Consider the following 25,540-nt stretch of genomic DNA (forward strand, 5'->3'; position numbering starts at 1 on the left):
TTTAATGATAAATGATTTTTCCACCTCCCAGGTTCAAGTGATTCTCCTGCGTCAGCCTCCTGAGTAGCTGGGATTACAGGGGTGCATCACCACGGCCAGCTAATTTTTGTATTTTTAGTAGAGACGGGGTTTCACCATGTTGGCCATTCTGGTGTCGAACTCCTGACCTCAAATGATCTGCCAGCCTCGGCCTCCCAAAGTGTTGGGATTACAGGCATGAGCCACCGCATCTGGCCAAGAAATCCCCTTTTTTAAAAAATGTTATTTTATTTTTGAGACGGAGTCTCACTCTGTCGCCCAGGCTGTAGTGCAATGGCACTATCTCGGCTCACTGCAACCTCTGCCTTCAGGGTTCAAGTGATTCTCCTGCTTCAGGCTCCTGAGTAGCTGGGATTACAGGCACCCGCCACCACGCCCAGCTAAAGGAAATCCCCTGTAAAGAGGAAAGTTTAAAAAAAATTTAAGAAAGGAAAGAAAAAGAAGTACAAAATTTGCGGTACCTTGTCTTATTCTAATAAAAAATAATGATACTTACCCACAGATATAGGAACTAACGGGGGGAGGAAATTTTCTCTTTCATGACATATTTCCAATAAAATTTTAGTTTTTATTAGAAAATTGAATATATATGTTGTTTTGAACTGTACTACTAATAGATGTAACCCTTAAAGCCTTATTAAGGTTACAAAAATTAATTTTAAAATGTCAATTAATTTATACACATTTGTTTTGAGGCAGGGTCTTGGCTCTGTTACCCAGGTGGTAGTGCAGTGGGGCAAACACTGCTTATTGCAGCCTTGACGTCCCGGGCTCAAGCAATCCTCCTGCCTCCTTTTATTTTTTGTAGAGACAAGATCTTGCTGTGTTGCCTAGGCTGGGTTCAACCGGTTCTCCCACCTTATCAGGATGGTCCACCCTATGACCCGACCTTCTGTTTTTTTTTTTTTTGAAGAGTTAGTTGCTCGCCCCCACGTGATTGTTTTTTTAAAGAGACTGAATCTTGCTCTGTTGCCCAGGCTGGAGTACAGCTGCATGAACATGGCTTACTGCAGTCTTGACCTCTTAGGTTCAAGTGACTCTCCCACCCAAGCCTCCCAGCAAGCCCTGTAGTACCTGGGACTACAGGTGTGCATAACAATGCTTGACTAATTAAAAAAAATTGTTTTGTAGAGACCAGGTTGAGCTATGCTGCCCAGGCTGGTCTTGAATTCCTGGCCTCAAGCAATCTTCCAGCCTCAGCCTCCCAAAGTGTTGGGATTACAGGCATGAGTGAGCCACTGCACCCGGCCTGTATACATATTTGTGTTGCAAATATATGATAGGGTTATCAGTAGTAGGCTTTGAAGCATACCAATAAGTTACATGTAGGATAAAACTATGGGAGGAATAAGTGGGAATTATGAGAAAAGAAAAAATGATGTTAAAGAAGGGCTTCTTGTGTTTTTAAAATGGATGGTGGTGGCTCTCAAATCACTGCTATTTGGGTAGAAATGGGTCAATACAAATGAAGGATGGAATTGTTTTATAAAGTGTCAATATTTATAAGACACTTGAGATTATATCCTTTGCATCTATTTACATGTATCATTGAAGTATTTTATAATATTTCAGATGTCAACTTAAAAATGTATGAGGGGGATATACATATTCGAAATTCTTTTACAGAACACTGGAGCAAAGGACTGAAAACCAATAACCAGGTAGTTCTTGGACAACAGCCCTTTTCAGCAGTGGTTAATTGCACATGCTCTCAAAGCCAGACCATCTGGGTTGAAATTATGTCCTCCTTTTCCTATTGTGTTGGGCACAGGGATGATTTTTAAAATTTTCATTTTGAGACAGGGTCTTAGTCTTATTCCATTGCCCAGGGTGTGAGTTCAGTGATGCAATCACGGCTTACTGTAACCCTGGACTCCTGGCCTCAAGCAGTCCTCCTGCTTCATCCTCCTCCCAAAGCCCTGGGATTACAGGCATGAGCCACTACCCTGGCCTCTTTTTTTATTTTTATTTTCTTTTTAATTGAGGTATAATTTACACGTAGAAGCACAGTCTTTTGCAACCTGAACACACTGGTGTAACCAGCACTTAGATCAGGAAACAGAACAGTACCTGCACCTCAGAATTCCCCCTCATGTTTGGGTGTCTTAGTCTCTCTGCTACTGATCCTACATCTCTAAAATGGGGATAATAATACCAACCCCTTGGGGTTGTTTTGAGTATTAGATGAACAAGTATCTGCAGAGCTGTCAGCACAGTGCCTGGTACAGGGCGAGTGCTACCGAAGTGTTGGCTGTTGTCATGATCCCCTAGGGCCACCAAGCCAGCGCCTCTGCTTCCCTTCACCTCGACCTAACAGCCCCAGGCTCCAGGAGCTTCTGGGCCCAGCAGAACCACCTTCAGGTCCCCAACACACTGGATATGGTGGAGGGTAAGTCTCCAGCTCCTTACAAGAAGGTTTGGAGAAAGCCACAGCACAGTCAAAGGCGTAATGATCTTCATATAAGTTACACACCCAGTGCAACATGAAATGTGTACTTTATTAGCTGCGTGACACTCCACTGCCCTCAAGAGACTCAATGTCACAGAACCATCAGGAGCAGAGGGCTGGAGGTCTATCCTGACATGTCTGCCACAGAACACACCTCCATCTCCAGCCAGGTCGGAGGCTCATGGTAAGAGTTCTGACCAACCCCGGGCCTTGGTGCTGGGCCATGAGGTGCTGGAGGGTTCTGAGCTGGGAGGCTCAGAGCAAGGTACTCATGTAGATCAGAAACCTCTTTCTTCACTGCTCCCTCCATCCTGTAAGCTGCCTCTACACCTGAGACTCTCCCACTCTCCACCAGGCTTGCTGTTTAAATGGAGCCCTGGAGGAGGCTGGGAAAAGTCGTGAGCTTCTTCACCCACGCTATCCTGGGTCACCTGGATCAGCAGTTTGTAGCTACTTTAGGAGAGGCCCATCTGGGAGGATGTCTGCCTCCCCAAGATCTTTTTTTTTTTTTTTTTTTGAGATGGAGTCTCTCTCTGTCACCCAGGCTGGAGTGCAGTGGCGCGGTCTCGGCTCCCTGCAACCTCTACCTCCTGGGTTCACACCATTCTCCTGCCTCAGCCTCCCCAGTAGCTGGGATTACAGGCGCCCGCCACCAGGCCCAGCTAATTTTTTTTTTTTTTTTTAGTAGAGATGGGGTTTCACCGTGTTAGCCAGGATGGTCTGATCCGCCCGCCTTGGCCTCCCAAAGTGCTGGGATTACAGGCGAGCCACCGCGCCCGGCCACCTCCCCAAGATCCTTAACTCTCACCTTGCCCACCTTCAGTCCCCTCATGGTGTCTTTATCTTGGAGTTCAGTGGCCCCAACTCCCTGCAAATCCAGGATCTGAGCCGTGTCTCTGGAAGTCCAGCTGCTTGGGAACAGAGCCAAGGTGTTCAGGGAGGGAGGAGAAGCGGGGACCACAGATGAGTCCTTGTACTTCCAGGGGATGTAGAGGTGAGGCCAGGGGTGGCCAGAGTCCCTCAAGCTGTTCCTGTTCTGAGGATGGTGCCAGAGTTTTGTCCGTTGCCACAGCCAGGTGAGGCATCCTGGGGGAGGAGTTCCTGTGCTTTGGACTACAGTCGTCTAAGTCTCCATAGCTTGGGGTCTAGGAGGAGCAAGAAAGAGGGATGCACCCCAGGCCAGGCTGCAGGTTAATCCACCCTGACTTCAGGCAAAAATTGTACCTGCCCTTCCCACACCTCAGGGTCCTGCTGCCCTGGCTCCAGCTGCAGGCTCTGTAGTCACATTCTGGGCTTTGCCAGCACCTTGCCCAGGCTAACCCTATCATGACTCTGATCATAAAGGAGGTAAGCAGAAGCCCTGGCTGCTCTGGGGCCACAGAGGCTCTGGGCCTGATGCCACACTGTGACCAAGTCAGGGTAGGGAAGGCATGCAGCTGCTCGCAGGTAAGCCCCTGGGAATCCCCTCACCTCTCACCTGTGCAGGAGGCAGAAAGCCCTGGGGCAGCCTGGGCCCTGGACTCGTCGTCTCCGAGGCTATAGGAAACAAGGCCAGGTCATTGGAGGCAGGGGCTTCCAGAATGTAGCTGGCGTGGCCCTGGGACATGGGCTGCTGGAGGAGCTGCAAGATGCGGCTGAGGTCTGAGGACACGCGGGACTCCAGCCTGCCAGACAGAACCCCACGGTCAGGGTCAGGGCTGGCAAGAGCAGTTCCTGAGGGCAGCTGTCAATCTTGTAGCCTGTGTGTTGTTCCTGCTAGATGGAATGGCGGCCTGGGGCCTACCTGAAGCTATTTCCTTACTGGGATCCACAGCCCCTGCCCAGAATCCCCCTGGTACACCCCTGACTCTTAACAACACCAGTGAGCAGGCACCAAGCATACAAGATGCAGTCCCTAAGATGCTTTGACGTGGATGTTCTAATTATCCTCATTTCACAAAAGGGCAAACTAGGTTCAGAGCTGTTTAGTAACTTGCCCACACTCTTGCTGGTAGGGAACAGAGCCAGAATTTGAACCTGGACTGTTCTGCCTCTAAGCCCTCACTCTGCCACCACAGCCCTGCCATCCACAGGACACACTCCCTTTCCCAGGACCTATGGAATTTGTTTCTGCACATGGTTGTGCCCCTCCCCTGAGAAGCTCCCTTGGCATGTTCCAGAGTTTGCTAGGGGAAGTCATCGGGGGAATTGTGCTTAGTGACAGGTATGGGGAGACCTGCAGCTAAATGGCCTGCCCCATTCTAAAACCCAAGTGGCACCCTGTGATATCTCTGAGCCACTAGGAGGGGCTACCCATGCCCAGCCCCCAGCCCTGACCACAGCGCACTCACCTGTTCATCTGGGCCTGGAGCTGCTCTAGCCTGGAGCCCAGCTTCAGAGGCCAGCAATCTGGGTCTCCCTGAGGGCTTTGGGGGCTGTGCCTTGGGGGCATTTGCTGCAGTAGCTCAGGCCAAAGGCCAGATGCATCTGAGATGCTCAGGGGAGGGGCTGCATCTGCAGGAGGGAAAGGGAAGTCTCAGCTGGGCCTAGCTGGTTCCAGAGGCCTGACCCTTCTCAGTAGAGCCCGTCCCCCACCCCCTACCTGCCCTGGGGACACAGGCTGTGAGGAGTGGCTCTCCTTACCTGGGTGCCCTGAAGCACAAGGTCCTGCCCCCATGGAGTTCTGGCTCCCAGGACCCAGGAGGCTGTAGCCCTTGGAGGGGACCTGGGGCCCCAGCTCATGGGGAGACCCTGGCAGGGTGAGGACTTTTAGCGCTGGTTTCACTGCTCAGGGAGCTGCAGCCCAGTGGCCCCCCGATGCCTTGGTGTGGAACCTCAGGGGGCTGGCTAGTCTCCATACACCCCTGGGGGTTGCATTTGAAGCACAGAGCCCTCACTCTGCCTCTGAGGACACAGGCCATCAGGGCTGGGAGACTGGGGAGGAAGGAGGGCCAAGGCTCCAGCTCTGGGTCTAGAGAGGGAGCTCCTCTCCACTCATGGAGTGGAGTGGCGCTGGGGAGGCAGGATGGAGAGGACATGGGAGGGGTAGGAGGCTGGGCAGGGGCTGCGGGCTGGTGGGGGCGGGGGCTGGCTTTGCTCACCTGACTGGTTGTCACTGAGAAAGAAACCTTGGTGGTCTTGGCTGCCAGGAGCCTGTCGGGGGGATGAGTGGAGACCCCCGGCTGCCTTATGGGAAGCAAGAGGGTGAAATAACAGGAACCAAAGCTGGGATGGGGCCTCTTTGTTCTTCCCTGCCCTGACCCCATGGTGCTGTCACAACTAGGTGAAAGAGTGACAAGCAGCTGGGCACAGCAGCGATGCCCTGGGCGACTTCCTGCAGATGGCCCAGGCCGCAGAGACCACACCCCTCCTGTCCTGGTGCCCAGCCGCTGGGCATTCTGGCCACCTGATGGCTGGGGCCCCGAGGCAGAGTCCTAACCTGTCAGTCCCCTATGCAGATCGGGGGAGGGAGGGGAGAAACTGAGGAAGGGGAGAGGGGATGGTGTGGGAAGGGCTGTCCACAGCCAGAAAGCCCACCCAGCTCTATGCTGAGGAAGCTGGGCACAGGGCCCACGCCAGCAGAGCCCTCCCCCAAGGTGGAGGGGCGGGGCGCCAGGGAAGAAATAGCCCGGGCTCTGTGTTTCCCGGCCAGGTGCACACTCCCTTCTTCCCATTAGTTCCCTCCTCCATGATACCCCTCTGGGCATTCCCAGGTCGTGATACTCTGGGCATTCCCAGGTCGGTCCTGGCTGTCCCACTCCTTGGCAAGCTTGAGCTCCACATGGCTTCTCCTTTATACCTTCGCGACTTTGGCTATTTTACTTTGTGGCTCTTTATTTTTCTTGAGTTGTCAAAATCTCCTCTACTGAAGGATGAGCATGAGAAGAGAGACAGCTTTGTCACCTCTTGGCAGCCCCTGTGTCTGGCACTGTGAGCCCTCTGGACAGGAGGCACCCCCCTCTTCAGCTTGGTATGATGTGGTAGGAATGCCTGGGCTTTGGAGTCAGACAAATTAAATGCACATTTTGGCTCTGCCATTCACTAGCTGAATGGCTTTGGCCAATTTATTGTCTCTAATCCTCAGTTTCCTCATCTGGAAAATGGGGATAATAATACCATTTGCAAGCAGATCATGTAAAAGAAGCCCCACCCTTAGCACATAGTCAGTGCTTAATAAATAGTAGCTATCCTCATACTTAGCATGACGCCAGCCATGGTAGGCACAAAAGAAGTTATGGAAAAGGTTGCAGGATGGGGTTGAAAGGAAGGGTGTTGGTCAGATGGGTGCCCTCAGGCCAGGCAGGCCCAGCCCTCAGCAGGCTGCCTGGGCATTTCCACCCACCCTGGCCCAACTGGCCCTGACTCACATCCCGAAGGTTGAAGGTGACCTCCAGCTTACTCCAGAAGCTGTCCGCAAAGGCCGGGTACATGTCCAGCACCTCCAGCAGGTCTGCCCGCTGGATCTTGTGCAGGTCGCAGTAGGTCAGAGCCCGCACATCTGCACTGGACTTGCCTGGCTGGGCATGGAGGCTGACGGGTTCCCCAAAGATGTCATTCTTCCCTGCCAGCCAGAGGGGTGGGAGTCTCTTCAGGGTCTGGCTCCATGCTCCCTCATGAGGGTCCTTTGACCATGGCCTCCCGAACCTCGGACATCCTTCTAGCCTGGGGCCTGCTGCCCAGGATCGAGCTCTGGGGACATGGCTGGATGTGCTGGCTATGGGTGGCAGGGTGGGGGTGGGGGTGGGGCTGTTCTCTTCCTGTGTCCTTTGAGCGGCACAGAGATCCCCTCGCTGTCTCCAGGACCTTCAGAACCACCCTCCCTCAGAATCTCCCTCCTGTAGCCCACGCTTTTTGGCACAGTGGGCAGGAAGGGGCCCTAAAGGCTCAACATCTGTCTCAACGTCTCCCTGCTGCTTGGCCTGCCGGTGCTGTGGAGCAGGGTGCAGGGAACCCAGGGCCAAAGCACCTAACTCTGCCAGGGCAGGGCCAGAGACTTCTCTTTGTCTTCCCACTCCTGATTGTGGGGCCAGGTAACCAGCATGGCCCTGGTGAAGGAAGCCTGGGGAAGTTACTCCCCCTGTCTGGACCCCAGAGTCTTCATCTCTAAAATGGGTAAAACCTGATCTGCCTTGCCAACCCCACTGGACTGTTCAGGGAAGCAGATGAGGTGATGCTTGAGAAAGTGACTCAAAAAGCAACAGGCAGCAGGGCGCAGCGGCTCACGCCTGTAACCCCAGCACTGTGGGAGGCTGAGGCTGGTGGATTATTTGAGGTCAGTAGTTCGAGACCAGTCAGGCCAACATGGTGAAACCCCATCTCTACTAAAAACAACAACAACAAAAACAAAAATTAGCGGAGCATGGTGGCCTGTAGTCCCAGCTACTCGGGAGGCTGAGGCAGAAGAATCACTTGAACCCGGGAGGCGGAGTTTTCAGGGAGCTGAGATCGCACCACTGTACTCCAGCCTGGGTGACAGAGTGAGACTCCATCTCAAAAAAAAAAAAAAAAAAAAAAAAAAAAAGCAAGAGGCACCTGACTAGGTCTATGCAAGGCAAGGGGGAAGGACATGGGTGGTGCTCAGGTATGTGGCAAGGGTACTGGGCCCTCCTGGTGCCAGGTGCTGTGCTGGCCAAAGGATAGAAATATAAGATGTTGTGCCACCCACAAGGACTCCCTCAAATCCCTGCAAGATAGGTATATAAGCAGCCAACAAGTTTACAGCATGATCTGTAGAGCCCTAGAAACAGGAAGAACCAAGAGTTATGGGGCCATGGAGGAGGGAGGGGCTCCTCCTGCCCGGGGTGGCTGGGGCAGAGAGGAGGAGGCTTACAGAGGAAGTGAAATGGGGGCTGTGTCGAGAGAAACAAGGACCGGCCCCCACGAGAAAGGCAGTCAGGACAAGAAACAGCATGTGATCAGCACTGCGCTGTCAGGGCTTAGGGGTGGAGAGCCCAGGGCCGGGGTGCCACGGAGCATGACTGCTTTGATTCCCAGTCCCCCAGAAAGTCCACTTGTTAGTGCAAGTGGCAGTAACAGTTTAGCACAGAGGGATGGGTGGAGGCTGGGATATGTCCCCACAAGAGAACAGGATCAAAGGGCATTCACAAAGGAGGGGGCTGAGGCCTGGAGAGGGAAGGGGCTTGCCTTCAGGGTCACACATGAAACCCTGAAGCTTGAAATCTGGGCAACATTATAATGTGATGGTTTTCCAGTAGATGAAAGATTCTGATCTAATGTCTCTTTCTACTCAGGACAAAATGAGAGGTTTCATGTCTCTAACTGAAACTTAAATTGGATTAACTTCTTAATTATTAATAATAATTATCATCCCTCCCATGTGATGGCACTTTTTTTTTTTTTTAAAGACAGAGCCTCGCTCTGTCGCCCAGGCTGGAGTGCAGTAGTGTGATCTTAGCTCACTGCAATCTCCGCCTCCTGGGTTCAAGCAATTCTCTGCCTCAGCTTCCCAAGTAGCCGGGATTACAGGCACCCACCACCACACCAGGCTAATTTTTTGTATTTCTAGTAGAGACGGGGTTTCACCATCTTGGCCAGGCTGGTCTTGAACTCCTGAACTTGTGATCCACCCACCTCGGCCTCCCAAAGTGCTAGGATTACAGGCGTGAGCCACTGGGCCCAGCTGTGGATGGCACGTCTAAGGTAGGCTGGGAGTGAGGGAAGGTCTCATACAGAAACCTATGCCTAAGCCCAGCCTTGGAGGACAACTGGGATCTGCCGGACTGGCACAGGGTAGGGTGCTCCAGGCAGAGTGGCAGCACATGCAAGGGCATAGATTTAGAGAACTCTAAGTAGTTTGGCTGGAGCATGAAGTACCAGGGGGAGGGTGGTAGGACAGGGTGGTCGGATTGGGATAACTGGGGATGCCATGCATGGGCCATGGGGAACCGTGGAGGGATCTTGAGCAGAAGAGGCAGATGTACAGATGTCTATTTCAGGTCACTGGCAGAAGGTGGAAGACAGGCATGGGAGTAAACCAGATGCAGGGCCATGGGAAAGGAGTTCCCAACACCTTTCCAGAAAGGACCCAAAGAGGGATGGATCCAGGCAGGGACAGGGAGACAGGCATGAGATGGAGAGGTATGGACAAGTCTGGCTGGTAGACAGTGGGCAGGAACGAAGTAGGATGCCCCCTTGGCTGACTGTGGCATGGGCAATAGGCAGATGCTTCACAGTGATGGGGATGCTGAAGCAGCTGGTTTTGAGGAAAGGTGATGATTTCAGGTTGGGATACATTGAGTTTGATCTGCTCATAGAATACTAGGGTGGCCATACCCAGGAAGAAATGGAACATTCTGGTCTAAGGAAACAGTGGTGTGAGGACAGAGCTCTGGGGATCCTTGTGGCACAGGTGAAGGCTGAGGCCATGGGAGGGAGGAGCAGGCCCAGGGGAGGATGTCAGGTGAGGAGGGGAGAGGAGAGCAGATCACCAGCAGGCCAGAGGAAGCAGAGGGGGAGGGCTGCCCGAGGGGAACCTGTCCAGAAGGGCTGGAGGATAGCCAGGTCATGGAGACCAAAGGAGGGTGAGGCTGAAGCTGGGGTGGAGATGAAGTCATGGGGCAGGCAAGGAAGATGAGAATCGAGAGGACCCTGTGATGCTCAGAGAGGCAAAGTGACTTGCCCAAGGTCACACAGCAGATATGTGGCAGAGGCTGCTTGTGACCTGTCTGTCCCCCCTGCCCAGTGCTCATATCCTTCCTCTAAAGTGTCTGGCTATCCTTGTGTCTGCACTGAGACTGGGGTCCCCAGCCAGGGCATCCACCTCCACCCAGAGAGACCCTTGGCTTTTCTCCCTGAACTCCCCAAGAGTGCAAGAAGGTAGGAAGACCTGCCTGGGCTTCTGAGTCACACTGGCAGCCCTGGAATTCCTGCCTGGCCACAGACTAGCATGATCTCCCTCAGCCTCGACCTCCCTCTCAGGAAAATGGGACCTCCGGCAGAGAGTTGTTTTAAGGATTCAGGGAGCTGGGTATAAAGCTCTCCCGGGCACATGCTGTGCACGTGGCTGGCCAGTAAAAGTAAAATCCTCATCAGGAGGAGGGTGGCCCCGGGCAGGGCATCTCCAGTCCCGCCCCCTTCCATCCAATCCCCAACACAGGCCTGGTCCACTCCACCTGACCCACCTAGGATGGCCACGACCACGTCGTCGCGCAGGATCTCAATGGAGCCTCGGGAGATGAAGTAGAGCGTGGAGAGCACGTCGCCGAGGTGCACCAGCGTGTCCCCAGGCGGCGCGTGCGTGGTCTTGAACTTGACGGCTAGCGCGCGCAGGCAGCCCTTGCTGGCGCCGCTGAAAGCTGGGCAGTGCTGCAGCAGCGCGCGGTGCAAGTGCAGGCAGATGTCAGCCTGCAGGCACTCGGGGAAGCCCTTCAGCACCTGCAAGACAGGCGGGCGGCCAAGTCCAGCGGGGCGCGGCCGGGGTGGGGCTGGGGGAGAGGGTGGGGAGGGCTCCGGGGACACCCGGTCCCCGCAGGATCTTGGCTCCCCACGGGGCATTAGCCGGAGCGGCGGGGCTCACCGCGTTCATGTCAATGCCATTGGTGTAGGACCAGGCGTGCTGGAAGTACTCCTCCAGGCGCTGGCGCAGCGGGTTGGGGATCTGGTGGAAGCGGATGAACTCCTTGACACGCAGCATTTGCGTGTGGTAGCGTGCGGTGCCCGAGTACAGGCGCTGGATGATCGCAGACACATTCCCGAAGATGCTGGCGTACATCAGGGCTGGGGGCGGGGCGGAGAGTGAGCTCCTCCGCGGCCCCACTGGGCCACGCCACCCAGGGCTTACCCAGGTCTTCCTCCTTCCAGCAGCCCCCTGGTGAGGGACCCCTCTGTCCAGGGAGAGGTCAGGAGTGACCAGGGCAGTGCCAGGGCACATGGGGGGACAAAGGCCCCTGGGCTTTCTGCCCTCCTCCCTCTGCCCTGTGCCTCTTAGCATCTTACTGGGCCCAGCGGTCAAACTCCCGAGAAGAAAGAAGGAAGGCAATGGATTTTTAAAGTTCAGACCTGTTTTCTCCTTTAAGTTGTAAAAATACAATAAAGAGAAAACTCTCCGCCGGGTGTGGTGGCTCAGGCCTGTAATCCCAGAACTTTGGGAGGCTGAGGTAGGCAGATCACCTGAGGTCAGGAGTTCGAGACCAAACCGGACCACAAGGTGAAACCCCATCTCTACCAAAAAGATAGAAAAATTAGCCAGGCGTGGTGGTGCCCGCCTGTAATCCCAGCTACTCGGGAGGCTGAGGCATGTGAATCGCTTGATCCCAGGAGGCAGAGGTTGCAGTGAGCCAAGACCGTGCCACTGAGCTCCAGGCTGGGAGACAGAATGAGACTGTCTCAAAAAAAAAAACCACAACAACAACAAAAAGCAAACTTTCAATTTCTTGTTTTCACCCATTTTCTTCCTTTGTTTTTGTTTTTCTGGGCTTTCACATCTCTAAATACTCTGAACATGACAACTCAATCTATGTGTAAAATTCCATGCTGCTTCTTGTGTTCCTAAACCAGGTGTCTTGGGAGGCAGGCTGGGAGCAGGGATTGAGAGCAGCACAGCCTTGGAGCCGAACCCCTGGGCTGGGATCGGGTCACTCGGTCATTTCCTAGCTGTGTGCCCTCTGGCAGTTTAGCACTATCTGGGTTCTTGCTTTGTTCTATCTCAGTACAAAACTACACAAAATTTCACGGGTAAGACCAGAGCATGAAGTTAGGCCATGGCATGAGGTCTCACTCACAGCCGATGAGCATGATGCAGATGGAGAAGACCTTCTCGGAGTTGGTGTTGGGCGAGACATTGCCGAAGCCCACGCTGGTGAGGCTGCTGAAGGTGAAGTAGAGGGCTGTGACATACTTGTCCTGCACTGAGGGGCCCGAGGCTGGGTCGCTGCCGTTGTAGCACTTGCCAAGCTGTACACCCAGGCTGTCCAGCCAGCCGATCTTGTGTTCCAGGTAGGGCCGCTCCACATTGCCGATGGCGTACCAGATGCAGGCCAGCCAGTGCGCTATGAGCGCGAAGGTGCACATGAGCAAGAAAAGCACAGCCGCCCCGTACTCAGAGTAGCGGTCCAGCTTCCGTGCTACGCGCACCAGCCGCAGCAGCCGCGCTGTCTTCAATAGCCCAATCAGGGTTGTGGTCTGGAGGGGTAGGGAAATAGTCACAGGGCTGGGGTCAGCCCTTAGAAGAGTGCACTCAGGCCTGCTTTTGTTCACTCATGCATACAACCACATAGTCATTCAACAAACATTTATGGAGAACTTCCCCTGGGCCACGCACTTGGCAGTGTGGCATGGTATGGGACATTGAGGAGCTCAAAATACTGTTCTGGTTGCTAGGACAGAAGTCCAGTGGGAGCACAGAGGAAGGGGAGGTCAAGTCTGCAGGGGCAGGTCAGGGGAGGCTTCATGGATGAGGTGACGCATGAGCTGAGCCTGGAGAGAGGAGGCTAAGGCTCCAGACAGACAGGAGGGAGACGGAAAGGGCACTCCTGGCTCAGGGAGCAGCATGAGCAGCGGCACTGAGGTGTGAAGTGCATAGCCAATGTGGGAAACCGAGTGTGGCACTGCAGCCCGGTGCACATGTGGGAGATGGAGGAGCAGCGAGAGCTATGCCTGGGAAGGGCAGGGCGGGCAGGGGCTGTTCCCTGTGGGCTTCAGGGTCCATCACGAGCTTGGCTTCTAGTCTGTAAGCCTTGGGAAGCCACTGAAAATTCTGGGGACCCTGTACATCTCAGAGGGTGGAACACAGGGTCAGGTAGGCGATCTGAAAGTCGCTGTGGCAGCTGCGTGGAGGGGCGGGAGGCTGGCAAGTTTGGTGATGGGACACAAGTGAGTACGAAGGCCACTCAGTGTCCAGGTGGGGGCAGCAGGGTAGGAGGGTGGATTTGCTCAGGGGTGGTCTTAGGGGGGTTTGGAGCAGAGGAGCCCTGCTGGACACCCCCTGCTGGACAGGCTGGGGTGATAAGGGGGCACTGGAACACAGAGGGCAGAGTTGATTTCAGTGAAAAGCTGATCCTGAGGAGAGGGGGCAAGAGGAGACCTTGGGACTGGAAGCTATGAGAAAGGCATGTAGATGCCTTCACGTCACCTGTGGGCAGCCGGGTGGGCATAGTGGAGGGCTAGGGAGCGAGGTGGGAGCCAGGGTGCACTGGGGGAGCGGCCTGGGGATCCCTTTCTTCCTCCAGGGTGAGTGCAGTTTGGAAGTCAGCATGAGGGGCCAGGACCACGAGTGCCCGTCCTGGAAGGGGCAGCCTGCTCCTCTTACCAGGGCCTGCTCAGAGAGGGGGCAGAGGGGCAGAGGCCTGGGGGTGCAGCCTCGGCAGGTCCTTCTCCAGGGCTGGGAGGTGACAGAGGTTCGGGGACTCCTCTCCACTTCCATGTGCTTCAGCAAAGGTGCCCAGTGCCAGGTACTCTTTGCACCCAGTGCTGTGCAGCAGGGAGGGCTTAAGGCCAGCGTGCAGAGGAGAGCCATGGCTGCTGGCCTGGAGGGGGTCTGCTCACCTCATCGGAGCCGGTGCGGAAGATCAGGAGATCAAAAGGGATGGCGGCCACCATGTCAATGAGGAACCAGCCCTTGAAGTAGTGGACGGCAATGCGGCGGGGGTGGCTGACCACCTCATCATTGGTGTTGACATAGGTGGTGCGGAAGTTGATGACGATGTCCACGATGAACATGATGTCCACGATGAGATCCACCACGGTGAGGGGACTGCAGGTATAGCCGCAGGCCCCACGCCATGATTCATCCTGGTCGCTGAGCAGGAAGGCGGCTGAGTAGGGCGTAAAGACGGCTGTGTAGATGACCAGCAGCAGGATGAGCCAGTCCCACACGGCCTTGAAGGGGCTGTAGTGCAGGATGGTCCAGCGGTGGATGCGCGGCGCCTGCAGCTTGTACTCGGGCAGCACATCTGCGCCCAGGGACAGGACCTGGGGGTGGGGGCCGAGGGAGGTCAGGCAGGGGGCAGCCACCGCTGGTGAGACCGGCCTAGAGGGCTGAGGCCTGGGGAAGGTGTAGTGGGAGAGGGTGGGTGACCACGGCTCTGGTGGGCAGAGGGGATGAGGGAGAGATGGGGTGGGGGGTGTCTGAGAAGGCAAGTTCCTAAGGGGACAGATGCCTCGGGAGGAAGTGCAGAGAAAGGAGTTGGGATGCAAGAGGAGGGGTATGGCTCTGCCCCATAGCGACCCCAGGTTTGATGCTCACAAGCTCCCTTAGAAACATCCTGGAGTGGGTGGAGCCAGGCAGGGGAGGGCCAGGCCCATGGTCATCTGTAGACCCATTCCACACAAGAGCCCACTGAAGGGGTAGCTGGTGGGCTGATCCTCTCTGGTGGGCTTAGAAGGCCCCCTGTGGTCAGGGTTCCTGATGGGAACAGGTCACCGCTAGAAGAATGTCTTCCTTTCTGAGGGCCCTGGGGAGCCAGGACCAGTGAGTGCCCTCTCTGGGGCCAACTGAGAGCCTCCTATGGAAAGAGTCCATGGGGTAGGGGTGTAGCCAACCTGGACCCTCAACAGGTCCTGGGCACCAAGGAAAACTGACTCCTCTCCACATGTCCAAGGATTTGGAATCATCACCTTCTGCAGAGACTTCCCTTCTCCCTTCTCCCTTCTCCCCTCCCACCCCCGCCTCCAAGACTGTGATCAACCCAGGAGCTCTAGGTCCCAGCACAACATGCCCCGGCTCTGCCCAGCTGCCCAACGTGAGAGACAGCCAGGGCATTAGGAAGGGCATGGGTACTGAAGCCAGGCCTCCCCGGTTGAATCCCAGGTCTGACATGTGCTATAGGTGAGCCTTGGGCAAGTTTTGTAACCTCTGTGAGCCTCAGTTCCCTCATCTGCAAAATGGAATCACAAAGGACAACAAAAGCCATGGGTAGCGAGGAAATGAGATGCATCTGTTCTCATGTAGTTAGTGAGATCCATCTATTCTCACGGAGATGGCATGTGCTGCTCTACACAGTAATTCCCTGTCCACCCTCTTTCTCCCTCATCCTCATCAGACACTGCTCCAGACAAGGATGGAGCTGGAGGGGTGTTCCATGGACCTCCTCTCCCACCAGATGAGATCTGGTGGATAGCTCTGGTTTAGGAAAATGTGCAATGTAAAGTTTGACCTTGCAAACAAAATCAGTTAGCAGATGGGATCACAATAAGGCAGATCCATTTGGTTTCAACCAGAGGGTCCCTATCTGACATCCAAACCCTTGAGTGGGGCTACCATGTCCCCACCCTGCAGTGACCTGCTCAGCCTTGAGGCCTCACCTCGTACTTCCCCAGGAAGCCCCCTCTGACTCCACATAGACTTGGGCTCTTTTTTAATTTTCTCCCTGCCCCTGTATCCACCTAGCTGCATGGTGGTGCTCCACTGAGCCATGGGCTCACTGAGTTTGGCTCCCTCACCGGCCCTCTCCCCACTGTGTGCCCAGCTCTTGGTCCACATGGGCTCTCAACTGCAGGTCCCTGAATGAGCACTGCAAACTGGGGCTCTGATTAGGAGCAGCTGCCGTCACACCCTGGGCATCAGAGCCGCTCCTCCTCCTCCTGAGGGCCGCTAGGACCCTGCTAGGGTGAAACAAGGCCCTTCCCTAGGCCTGCCTGGGTGAGAAGTGGGAGCGAGACAGAAGGAATGGTGGGGGGTGGTTTAAAGTAGGCTGAGAGGAGAGTTCCTCAGCTCCTCAGGGCCCCCAGACAGGAGGACCCCCCAAATCTCCCACTGCCTCCAAAGCCAGCTTGAGGGCCCTTCGTGGCAAAGCCCACCCTGCCCAGTGTCCCCCAGAGCTGCAAGGCCCTCAGGATGCCCAGGCTCTGGTGTGAGGCCACAGCCATTGAGGCTCTTTAAGTTCTGGTTGAGGCCGATGTGACTTCCCTGATCTGGGTCCTCGCCTTCCCTTTCCCCTGAGATCTGTCAGGCACCTCCCTGGACCTAGGACCCACATGGAGTGGGGGAGTGATGCCAAGAGGGGCCAAGCTGAGGAACAAACAGGGGCAGGCAGGTTGGGCAGGCGCCGGGACTATGGGCCCAGCCAGGCCTGGCTGTCTTCACCGACCACTCTCTAGTCTAACAGCCCCCACCATGGTAGCCACCAAGAGTGGCATCAACCTAACCAGCCCTGGAGTAAGCAGCTGGGGGGCTTCCCAGGGTCAGGCCTTTGGGCCACTCTGCCTGACCTCAGAGGTCACAGTCCTGCAGCCTGGTGTCCTACCCTCCTCAGGATCTTTGAGCTCAGTGAGGTGCTGAGTGGTCTTCCCCACACCTGGTTCCAACAGCAACTGTGCTTTAGGTGAAAACAGGCAGGGGGGAAAAGAGCTGCCTCCAGCCCCAACACAGGGACAGCCCCAGCAAAGCTGGGAGCAGGCCCCTCCATGCTCTGCATTGCTTAACCTGGGCCTGGGCCCCTGGCTATGACTTACAGCTTTGCCTCCTGGGGCCAGAACTACTCAATGTGAAATGGGTCCCCAGACTCCATTTAGTCCCTCTCTCTCCTGCAGATGAAAGCCCTGAGGCCTAGAAAGGGGGCTGGTATTTCCCCTGGCCAAGGTCACACAGGGAGTCAGTGCCAGGACTGTGGTCACTGGAGCCTCGGGCAGGGCTCCTGGCATTTCCCTCCGGAATGGTCAGGCCTTCCGACCTCATGAGAAGGGACAGCTGGGTGAGCTGGAGCAGAGGAACCAGGGAAGCCTGCCTTGGGGTGGCCAAGGAGGAGCTGCCAGGGTCCTTCGGGGCCTGGCCCCCAGGAAGCTGATTAAAGATAGCTGGAGGTGCCAGCCTCTCCCTGCCCTGCCTGGCATGCAGGAGGATCCTGTGTTCACATTGGAAGGAAGTAGGGAGGGTGGCTTTTGTCTCAAAGGCAAGGGGCTGGCACAGGGCTGGGACCCCCCCACACCAGCTCTCCTCTCAGTTTGGCCCTGGCATGTCTCCTCTCTGCCTCTCCAACCCTGTGACAGGCTGAGCCTTGGTCAGGCCCCCATGGTGGCCTGCATGTCCACCCCCTGCCCTGGCTTCTCCAGGCCTAGGAGGCGGCATCATTCACAGGCCTTGCTGATCCCAGCCTCCTCTGGCTCTAGGAGCTGGGCACAAGGGCTGTGATCTCAGGGGAGGCCTTTAGGTCTTTAGGTCTCAAACAGGACAGGAGGCCTGGGGCTCGAACCAGATATTAGAGGCTGGACAGGCAGGATCTCTTTACCGGCCAAGGCCCCAGAAGGGCCTGGGCCCAGAGCCTGGGAGGGGACCCTGGAGGCCTGGCGCAGCTCTGCACACCCTGCTCTGCAGGCCCGCACCTGGGTGACCTTCTCAGTGACGTTCTGTGTCCGCTCCACCACCTTATGGGGCGCGATGATCTCAATCTCCGTGGTGGAGCTGGAGCGGTGCTTCTCCAAGTTGAACTCCACGAAGTTGAGCGTGAACTGCGGGATCTGGCTGATGGTCCTGTACTTGCCCCTGCCTGTGCCTGGCCCTGGTCCGCCTGGCCTGCCGTGAGAGCTCTCTGAAACCAGGGCCAGAAGTCAGAGCAGCCAGGGCCAGGGGACCCTCATGCGTCCCTCCCACCACCACCCTCACTCTGCCTCACCGGAGCCCAGGAAGCTCTGGGACAACAGGCGCTGGGACAAGCTGCGGCTGCTGCGCTTGGCCAGGAGCTGGGCCAGGTCCTCGAAGTTGAGGATGAACATGATGACAGCCCCGTCCTCGTTCTTCACGGGCACCACATCTACCAGGCAGCGGAAGCTGGAGGCTGCAAACACCATTGGGGGGATGGGGGTTGGGCCCTGAAGGGGTCCCCTCCTGCAGTGACCTGGCTAGGGAAGGGGCTGAGTGAAGGTCAAGTGAAGGGCAGCCACTGGGGTGAAGAGGCCTGGACAGTGACCAGCGATACTGGGCAGAGGGTGGGTGAGGCTGCGCAGCTGGTGCTCCACCCACAGGGCAGAGGTGGGGAGAGCGGTTAAGCTGCTCATTAGGAGATAAGGTAGCATCAGATTAGGCCCAAGTCCACGCCTGGCCATCAGCTCAGAGCTTAACCTCGAGGTCTGCTTCTGCTGTAATTAAAGCTGAGCAGATGGGGGTGGATTAAGTGGGGAGGTGAGGCTGGGCATTCTACCCCATGGAGCTGGGTTGCCCCTGGGCTCTCTTCCCATATTCCCATCCTGCAAAGATGCCCTGCTGTTGTGATGCGGGGAGGAATTTGTTGTTGAAAGTACACTAAGTGCTGGGCATGGGGCCAGTTGGAACATTTGGCCTCAGGAGGTCCTTGGGGGGCAGGCATGGACCCCCATTCTGCAGAAGAGAACCTGGAGTTTTCAGAAACTGACTTTCAAGGGCTGGGAGGGAGCATGGAGAGAGGATCCCTGGGTTTGCAGGACACAATAGCTTGGAAAAGGGAAGGGACTTGTTTGGGAGGAGAGTGCTGGGGCCAGAACCAGGCTGCTGCTCTGGGCCTAGTAGGAGTGTGGGGTCCCAAGGCAGGGCTGGACCCAGGGAGCAGGCAGAGTAGTGGCCTGGGCACCAGAGAGGGAGGAGGATGGCTGTGTGGGGGCAGGGCAGGCCCCTCCGGCCACCTTCCCCATCATCTTGGGCAGCCCACATCCAGCGGCTGGCTGCTCTGTGCATCTCAGGCCATAGACTCTGCCCCTCCAGGGTCTCCCTGCAGCCCCCTTTGGTGGATGGAACAATACCAGCTAAAATGCCCCATGCCTGGCCGGGCGTGGTGGCTCATATGAGCCTGTAATCCCAGCACTTTGGGAGGCTGAGGCAGGCGAATCACTTGAGGCCAGGAATTCAAGACCAGCATGGTCAACATGGTGAAACCCCGTCTGTACTAAAAATACAAAAATTAGCTGGGCGTGGTGGTGTGCACCTGTAGTCCCAGCTACTCAGGAGGCTGAGGCAGGAGAATCGCTTGAACCCAGGAGGCTGAGGTTGCAGTGAACCAAGATCATGCCACTGCACTCCAGCCTGGGCAACAGAGCAAGACTCTGTCTCAAAAATAAATAAATAAATAAACAAAATACCCCATACCGAAGAGCTCCAGGCTGGGCACCCCACGAGCACCCTCTCCATGGGAGTCCTATGTCCCTCAACTCAAACTGTTGGCAGGTGTCAGGCCCAAAGGGCAGGATTCTCAGGGGGCAGGGGCCTCAGGTGACCACGCAGATGAGAAGGCAGAGCTGCACTCCCTGAGGGCAGGTTAGGCGCTGTTTCACCTGTCCCAGGTGTTGTTTGTTGACTGAGTGGATGGAAGCCCATGTGTGGGGGACACAGGCCGGCCGCTGGCGGGAGTATCGCTGCTGTGGAGCTCACTGGAATGACTCTCTACCAGACTCCTTGTTTCATCCTCAGCCCCTCCTCACAGCCATCAGAGCTGGGGTGCAGCTGAGCCACCCCTATCCTCCCTCTAGCTTTCCTCCCCGGGGAGTAGGAATCTCCCGTATTGGATTTCTGGACTCCCAGGCACCAGGCAGCCATCTACCATCTGCTGCCCGGGCCCAGGGGAGACACCCACACTGGGGAGAGGCACCTGCCTGCTTCACCCACTCCTGGGCACATAGTGCTATAGGCCCAGACTCCCAGGCCCAAGCCCATCACTCTAGTCAGCCTGGGGCACGGTGATACTTGGATGCTGGGACCTAGACAGGGAGCCTCCTTGGCCAGTGGCCTCGGACACTGCTCCTAAGGCCAGATCATATTGTCAATCTCTCTGGCACTGCAGAGATCTGTCCTGGCAGGGGGCAGGGAGAGGGCAGAGCTGGGCAGAGGGGCAGAGGGCCTCCAGGCTCTCTAAGCTGCTGGGGGCTGTCAACGCACAGTCTTGGAGTGGCTGCACCCAGCAATTGATGTTAGTGGAAAATTGATGCAATTGGAAAACTGCGGCTGGGAATGGACCAAAGACCAGCCAGTTATAGCAGTGAGGGCTGGGGCTGGGGTGGGGTGTCAGTGCGTGGTACCCCATGCCCCGCCCCCATGCCTGCAGCCTGTTGGGTAGGCAGACAGGAGGCTAGGAGGATTTGGAAGAGTCCAGAGCATTCTCTCTCCCCCCGCTCCAGGTTGTCCTTGCTTACCCGTGGCTCAGAGCCCCCACACAACAAAAGCCCACATCTAGGTGACCAAAAGTGGGTAAGTGTACCATCTCAGGTTATGCCCAGGAGTGGCAGTGTTCCCGTGCCCTTGCTGGGGCCCTGGAGGAGGAGCCACAGTCTCTGCCCGCTTCTTCCTTGCAGGAGCTCCTCCCAGCACCCACCTCTCTGACCAAGGGCAGCAGGTTTGTCTGCCCCCTGGGAATTCCCATTCCTTCTTACATGCTATGTTCTTACTTTTCTTAGCAAAGGCACCGCACTTCTCCCCCCTGGGAGAGCCCACTTCTCTCTCCTCTTCTCTCCCTCTTGAATGTGCTCCTTCCTTCAGTTTCCCAGCACTCACAGCCTCCTTGTTGTCTTCACCTCTGTCTCCCGATGCACACCCCATCCAGCACTGTGGTGAGCCCCCAGGGAGAGGCTGGGGCTACAAAAAGCTGCCACTGAGAGGGTGGCTGCTGCATGCTGCCTCCTGGCTTGGTCCTCCTGGCATTCATGGCTGTGCATATGGTAAACATGGGAGGAGGGTGGGGGCAGACAGCAGCCCCTTGTCCCATCTTCCTTATCAAGAGCTGAGGATTGGAGAAGTCCCAAGACTCCTCTGATCTGGCTTGGGGATTAGGGAACTCTCTGGTTCGGGATCCTCAGAGAAGAGGACCCGGGAAAGGCAGGCTGGGGTGGGCTCCCGGGCAGGTGCCAGTGCGGGGCGGGCATGGGTGACAGTGGGGGGATCTGAGTGCTCTCCTTTCTTCCTGCCAAACTCTCACCGGTTCTAGTCCTGCCACATCCCCATTCCTCCTTATCTGTTAGGTTCTCACCACTCCTAGCAAAGGCAAATAGAGGAAGAGCCAGTTTCCCAGGGGTCTCTGAGCTGTCTCCTGGGGTATTTTTGCCAAGTGCCCTGGCCTCTTTGAGCCCAACTGTCTATAGCTGCACAACATGGAGCTATGTGAACACAAACCCTCCACTTTGACTTCGAGAATTTTCAGTGGATTACCCCTTTAGAGGAAAAGAGGATTATACATAAATCAGCTAGAGATCTGCTCAGGACCCCTTCCCACCTCCCTGGAGTTGGGGGTTGGGGAGAAGGGAGGTACTGACCCGAGGAGGAAAGAAATCACCATTAAGATGCCCCTCAGCAGGACTGTAAGTGTACATGAATATGGTCAAAAAAGGATCATGTGCCAGCCTGGGCAACGTAGTGAGACCCCCATCCCTACAAAAAATTAAAACATTAGTCGGGTGTGAGGGTGCACGCCTCTGGTCTCAGCTACTCAGGAGGCTGAGATGGGAGGCTGCAGTGAGCTATGTTCTTGCCAGCCTGGGTGACAGAGCAAGACCCTGTCTCAAAAAACAAACAAACAAAAAAAGAATTACATGAGGTCAGAGTAGACCTTAAGGTGAACATCAGTTATCTGAGCACAACATCCTTCCCTTAGTGTAAAGCAGGCCAGGAAGCTCCCCTTTCTGGAGGACAATTTCAGGAAGGTCCAGGCAATCAAAGCCTTGGGCAATAAGATAGGGAAGGGCCGAGGGTGGGATGGGAGTAGATTGGGACTTATGGGGTACCAGGTATGTGGGCAATTTCCCATTTTCACCGAGGGTCAGCCCCCAAGACAAGGTTCCTAGGTTCCCTTCTGAGACCTGAGGACTCCCACAGGATTCTGATCTGATCCTGATCTCAGGGGGCCAAGGCCAGGCTTTGACTTCTGCCCTCTGCCCAGACACCTTCAAGGTGCTAAGGGGGCCCCAAGAGCCATCGCCTGACATCCCTAGGAATCTGGGATCAGGTATAGCTCTAGTGTCAAGGAGAGGAAAAGAAAGGACCTGCTGTACCCCCCCATTTCCTGCTGTCCCATCCTGTTCCCCAGGACCCTTCGCACTCCCCTGACTGCCACCTCCTCTCTGCAATGATGTGAGGAGGTGAGGTCACAGCTTTAAAAAATATTCTGACTTCATAAACCCTGTGAGTACTGCCACACTAAGCCAGATTCTTCCCAGTCCCCTCCTGGCTGCCGCTGCCTGCTGCACTTCCCGCTGCCACTCACTCAAGTGGCAGCAGCAGGAACAACCAGGACCTACCCGAGAAGCTGTAACTCTGAGAAGCCTGCAAACACACACATGGGCATGAACTTGCAAGCACACACACACACAGAGGCACGCACATGCAAGCACACACATGCTTATGTTCCACACACTCCAGGCCCCTGAAACCCGGGCTCTCAGCACTCCTCGGCCCCGATCCAGAGACATCCATCATTTATCTGCACTCAGGTGGCCTCATGCCTGCCTTCCCTGGGGACTTCTCTCCCCTGAGCACCTCCTTCCCCGGAAATCCTGCCTCTAAACACAAAGGCAGCTTGGGTCCTTTCTCTCCTCTTGGGATTACTCAAAAGAAATCTCTGAGGGAGGAATCCAGAGACTTGGGTTCCAGTCCCAGGTTGGACTCTAGCAGTGGGATCTTGGGCAAATCCCTTCCACATCTATGAAATGAAGGGATTTACCTAAGCCAGTGGTTCCTAAAGTAGGCAGGACATCAGAACCATCAGGGAGATATTTCCAAATACACCCGCTTGGCCTCATCTCACACCTTCTGAGTCGGCCTCTCTGTAGAGAAAGCATGTTTTGGAAAACATGCTCTGGGTAATTCTGATGCAGAACCAGGTTGGGGGCCATTGATTCAAGAGATTTCCCAGGACATTCAGGATCTTTTCCTCGTTCCCACCCATCCTGCCAGGTCCAGTGAGGACCCTGCGGTCCTGGGGGGTGGAGGAGGATTTCCAAGGGCTGCTGAGCTCTGTCTTTACCCTCTGACTTATGCTTCTGTTTTGCTTGCAGTATGCTCCCGCTGGCAGTAACAACCCAAACTCCATCTGAATGAGCTTCCTGGTCAGGGAAAACTCCAGACCCTGTCTCCCCAAAGAGCTGAGACTGGATGAGGCAGGCCCACCCCACTTTCCCAGCCAAAAGCCCCCATGCCTTGCCTGGCCACAGAGGTCTTGAGGAGGTGACTCCTCCTCTAATCCTTGGAGCAGACGGAGAGGAGGGAAGGTTAATTTCCAACCCAGCTGCCTGACAGCTGGAGCTGACAGTGACAGAGTGGAGAGCCAGGAGACCAGAGACACGGGGGAGGGATGGAAGAGCAGGAGGCCCTGCCCCAGGCCAGGACCAGTGGGTGGCCCAGCCTGATCCCTAGCTCCTGCAAAGGACCTCAGAAGGCATCATATCCAATGCCTGTGGAGGAACCAAGGCCCCTAGAAGAAACAGGATTTGTTCAGGCCCTTTGGACCCTGGGTCAGTGCCTTCCCCGAGGCCACCCTGGCTGGACAAGTCAGAGGGCCAAGCCTGCCCTGCAAAGCCTCTGGCCTGAGTGTGCCTCACCATCCTTGCGGTAGTAGAGGATGTCCACCTTGCACTCCTCAGCCCCCAGCAGGGCCTGCGCTAGGCGGGACACGGCGCTGCTCGGTGTGTTGGGGCCTGTGAGGAAGTCGCAGGTGCAGGGTTGCTGCATCACCTCCACTCGGGAGTAGCCGAAGAGTTCGCAGAAGCCGTCGTTGCAGTAAATGATGGCGCAGTTCTCCATCTGAGCATTGGCGATCAGGAACTTCCGACCTGAGGTGGGGGGTGGGAGTTGGGAGGCAAAAAGTCCATGGGAGCCAGGATTCGGCGGCTGGGAGGGAAAGATCATAAGGACTCTTGGTGGCAGTAAGGGGAATTTAGGCAGAGGAGCAGGGCAGTGACCGGAATGGGGGAGGGAGTTGGGCCTGGGGATTGAGGGAAGACTAGGGCAGTGAGGGTCTTGAGGTGGAAGGAAGGCCCAAGGCCTCCTGGAAACAGGAAAAGTGTGGCGAAGGGAGGCAGGGATGTGACCAGATGGGGGTCAGGCCTGGGAAAGCTCCCGGGAAGACCAGAGCCAGGATATGAAAAGGAAGGAAAGGAAGGACTCAGGGAAGCCTCTGGAGGACGCGGGTGAGGGGGCAGGCAGTGGCTGGAAGGGGAGGTTCGGACTTGGGGCACCAAGGAAACAGCTGGGGGGGGGTAGGGAGGGAAGGGCTGCACGCTGCTCCTTGTGTTCCAGAAAAGAGGACAGCATTTAAGGCAAGCGGGTCTCCCTGGAGGAGAAGGTGTTGGGGACATCAGAGGAAGGATTTTGCATTCAGCACCTGGCACTCACCACCTTGCCCGGTTAGAAGTTAGTAAAGGGGTCCGGCCCCCCCTTTCACGGAACCAGGACTCCAGATCGTCCCCCCGCCCCAACATACACACACTCACTTTGGCCCTCGAACTTGCGGATGATGGTGTCCAGGTAAGTGTTTTGGGGAGCGACGTGGCCCCTGCGGACCGGCATCTTTCGGCCGCAGCCCCTGCCCGGAGCCACAGGCGCCCCCGGCTCCCGGCGTCTCTGCCTGTCCTCGGGCTCAGCAGCGACCGGCTCCGGTGGGCGCCGCCCCCGGGGAGGGCCGCCGGGCTCCGCGCCCCGCCCGCCAGCCTGCGTCTGCCCTCCCCTGCCCTCCCCTGCCCTCCCCTCCCCACCCCTGCCCCACCTCTCCTTTCCTTTCCTGCGGTCCCCTGCCCTCCCCTCGCCTCCTCTCCTCTGCGCCGGCCCGGGAGCTGTCCACGCCTTGGTGCTGAAAGAAGCCGCGCGCCGGCGGCGGGGAGGGGGCCGCTGGGCGGGGCAGTTTCTCTGGGACCCGACGGGGCTGGGGCGGGGCCTTGCATCCTACGGGGTGGGGCGGGGCTGGGGTCCTGGCCCTGGAATAGGGCAGATGTTCTCTGAGAAGCTGCTTCTGTTCCTGTCCCAAGGGCCAATGGCCTCAGCACCTCTCCGATTCCCTCCCAGTACCAAAGGGCAGTCTCCCCTCCCAGTGCAGGGAGTCTCCCAGGCAGGAGGGGGGCTACAGAAGGGATTGTTAGGGCCTCAGGTGGTCTTTGACTGAAAGCTTTCTTCCGGGTCTGACCACTGGGCCCAACCCTGGCAATGATACCATTAGGCCTCTGGCCTGCTCTTATAGC

At 56.4% G+C, this 25,540-nt stretch overlaps 1 protein-coding gene across 4 annotated transcripts; it reads right to left on the bottom strand.

Annotated features, from left to right (window-relative positions):
* Positions 1–257: 257 nt before the first annotated feature.
* KCNH6 (potassium voltage-gated channel subfamily H member 6) lies at positions 258–24,930 on the bottom strand. 4 transcript variants are annotated; one of them, XM_032137954.2, is made up of 15 exons: positions 24,800–24,930; positions 23,909–24,139; positions 18,034–18,195; positions 17,744–17,949; positions 13,970–14,395; positions 12,453–12,607; positions 12,208–12,293; positions 11,004–11,203; positions 10,609–10,861; positions 6,835–7,028; positions 5,569–5,653; positions 4,819–4,981; positions 3,966–4,152; positions 3,297–3,633; positions 258–433 (listed from the first exon to the last, which is right to left on the bottom strand). In XM_032137954.2, exons 1-14 carry the CDS (start codon positions 24,873–24,875, stop codon positions 3,340–3,342), a joined length of 2,718 nt encoding a protein of 905 aa, XP_031993845.1. In that variant the 5' UTR covers positions 24,876–24,930; the 3' UTR covers positions 258–433; positions 3,297–3,339. The 4 variants fall into 4 exon arrangements, with proteins under 4 accessions (XP_031993845.1, XP_031993843.1, XP_058287377.1 ...); XM_032137952.3 differs by adding an exon at positions 5,111–5,218 and having other exon boundaries at positions 12,208–12,607; positions 24,800–24,875; XM_058431394.1 differs by having other exon boundaries at positions 12,208–12,607; positions 24,800–24,875.
* Between the last annotated feature and the right edge of the window lie 610 nt (positions 24,931–25,540).

This window comes from Hylobates moloch, unplaced genomic scaffold (assembly GCF_009828535.3).
Source record: "Hylobates moloch isolate HMO894 unplaced genomic scaffold, HMol_V3 SCAFFOLD_19, whole genome shotgun sequence".
NCBI classification, from domain to species: Eukaryota; Metazoa; Chordata; class Mammalia; order Primates; family Hylobatidae; genus Hylobates; species Hylobates moloch.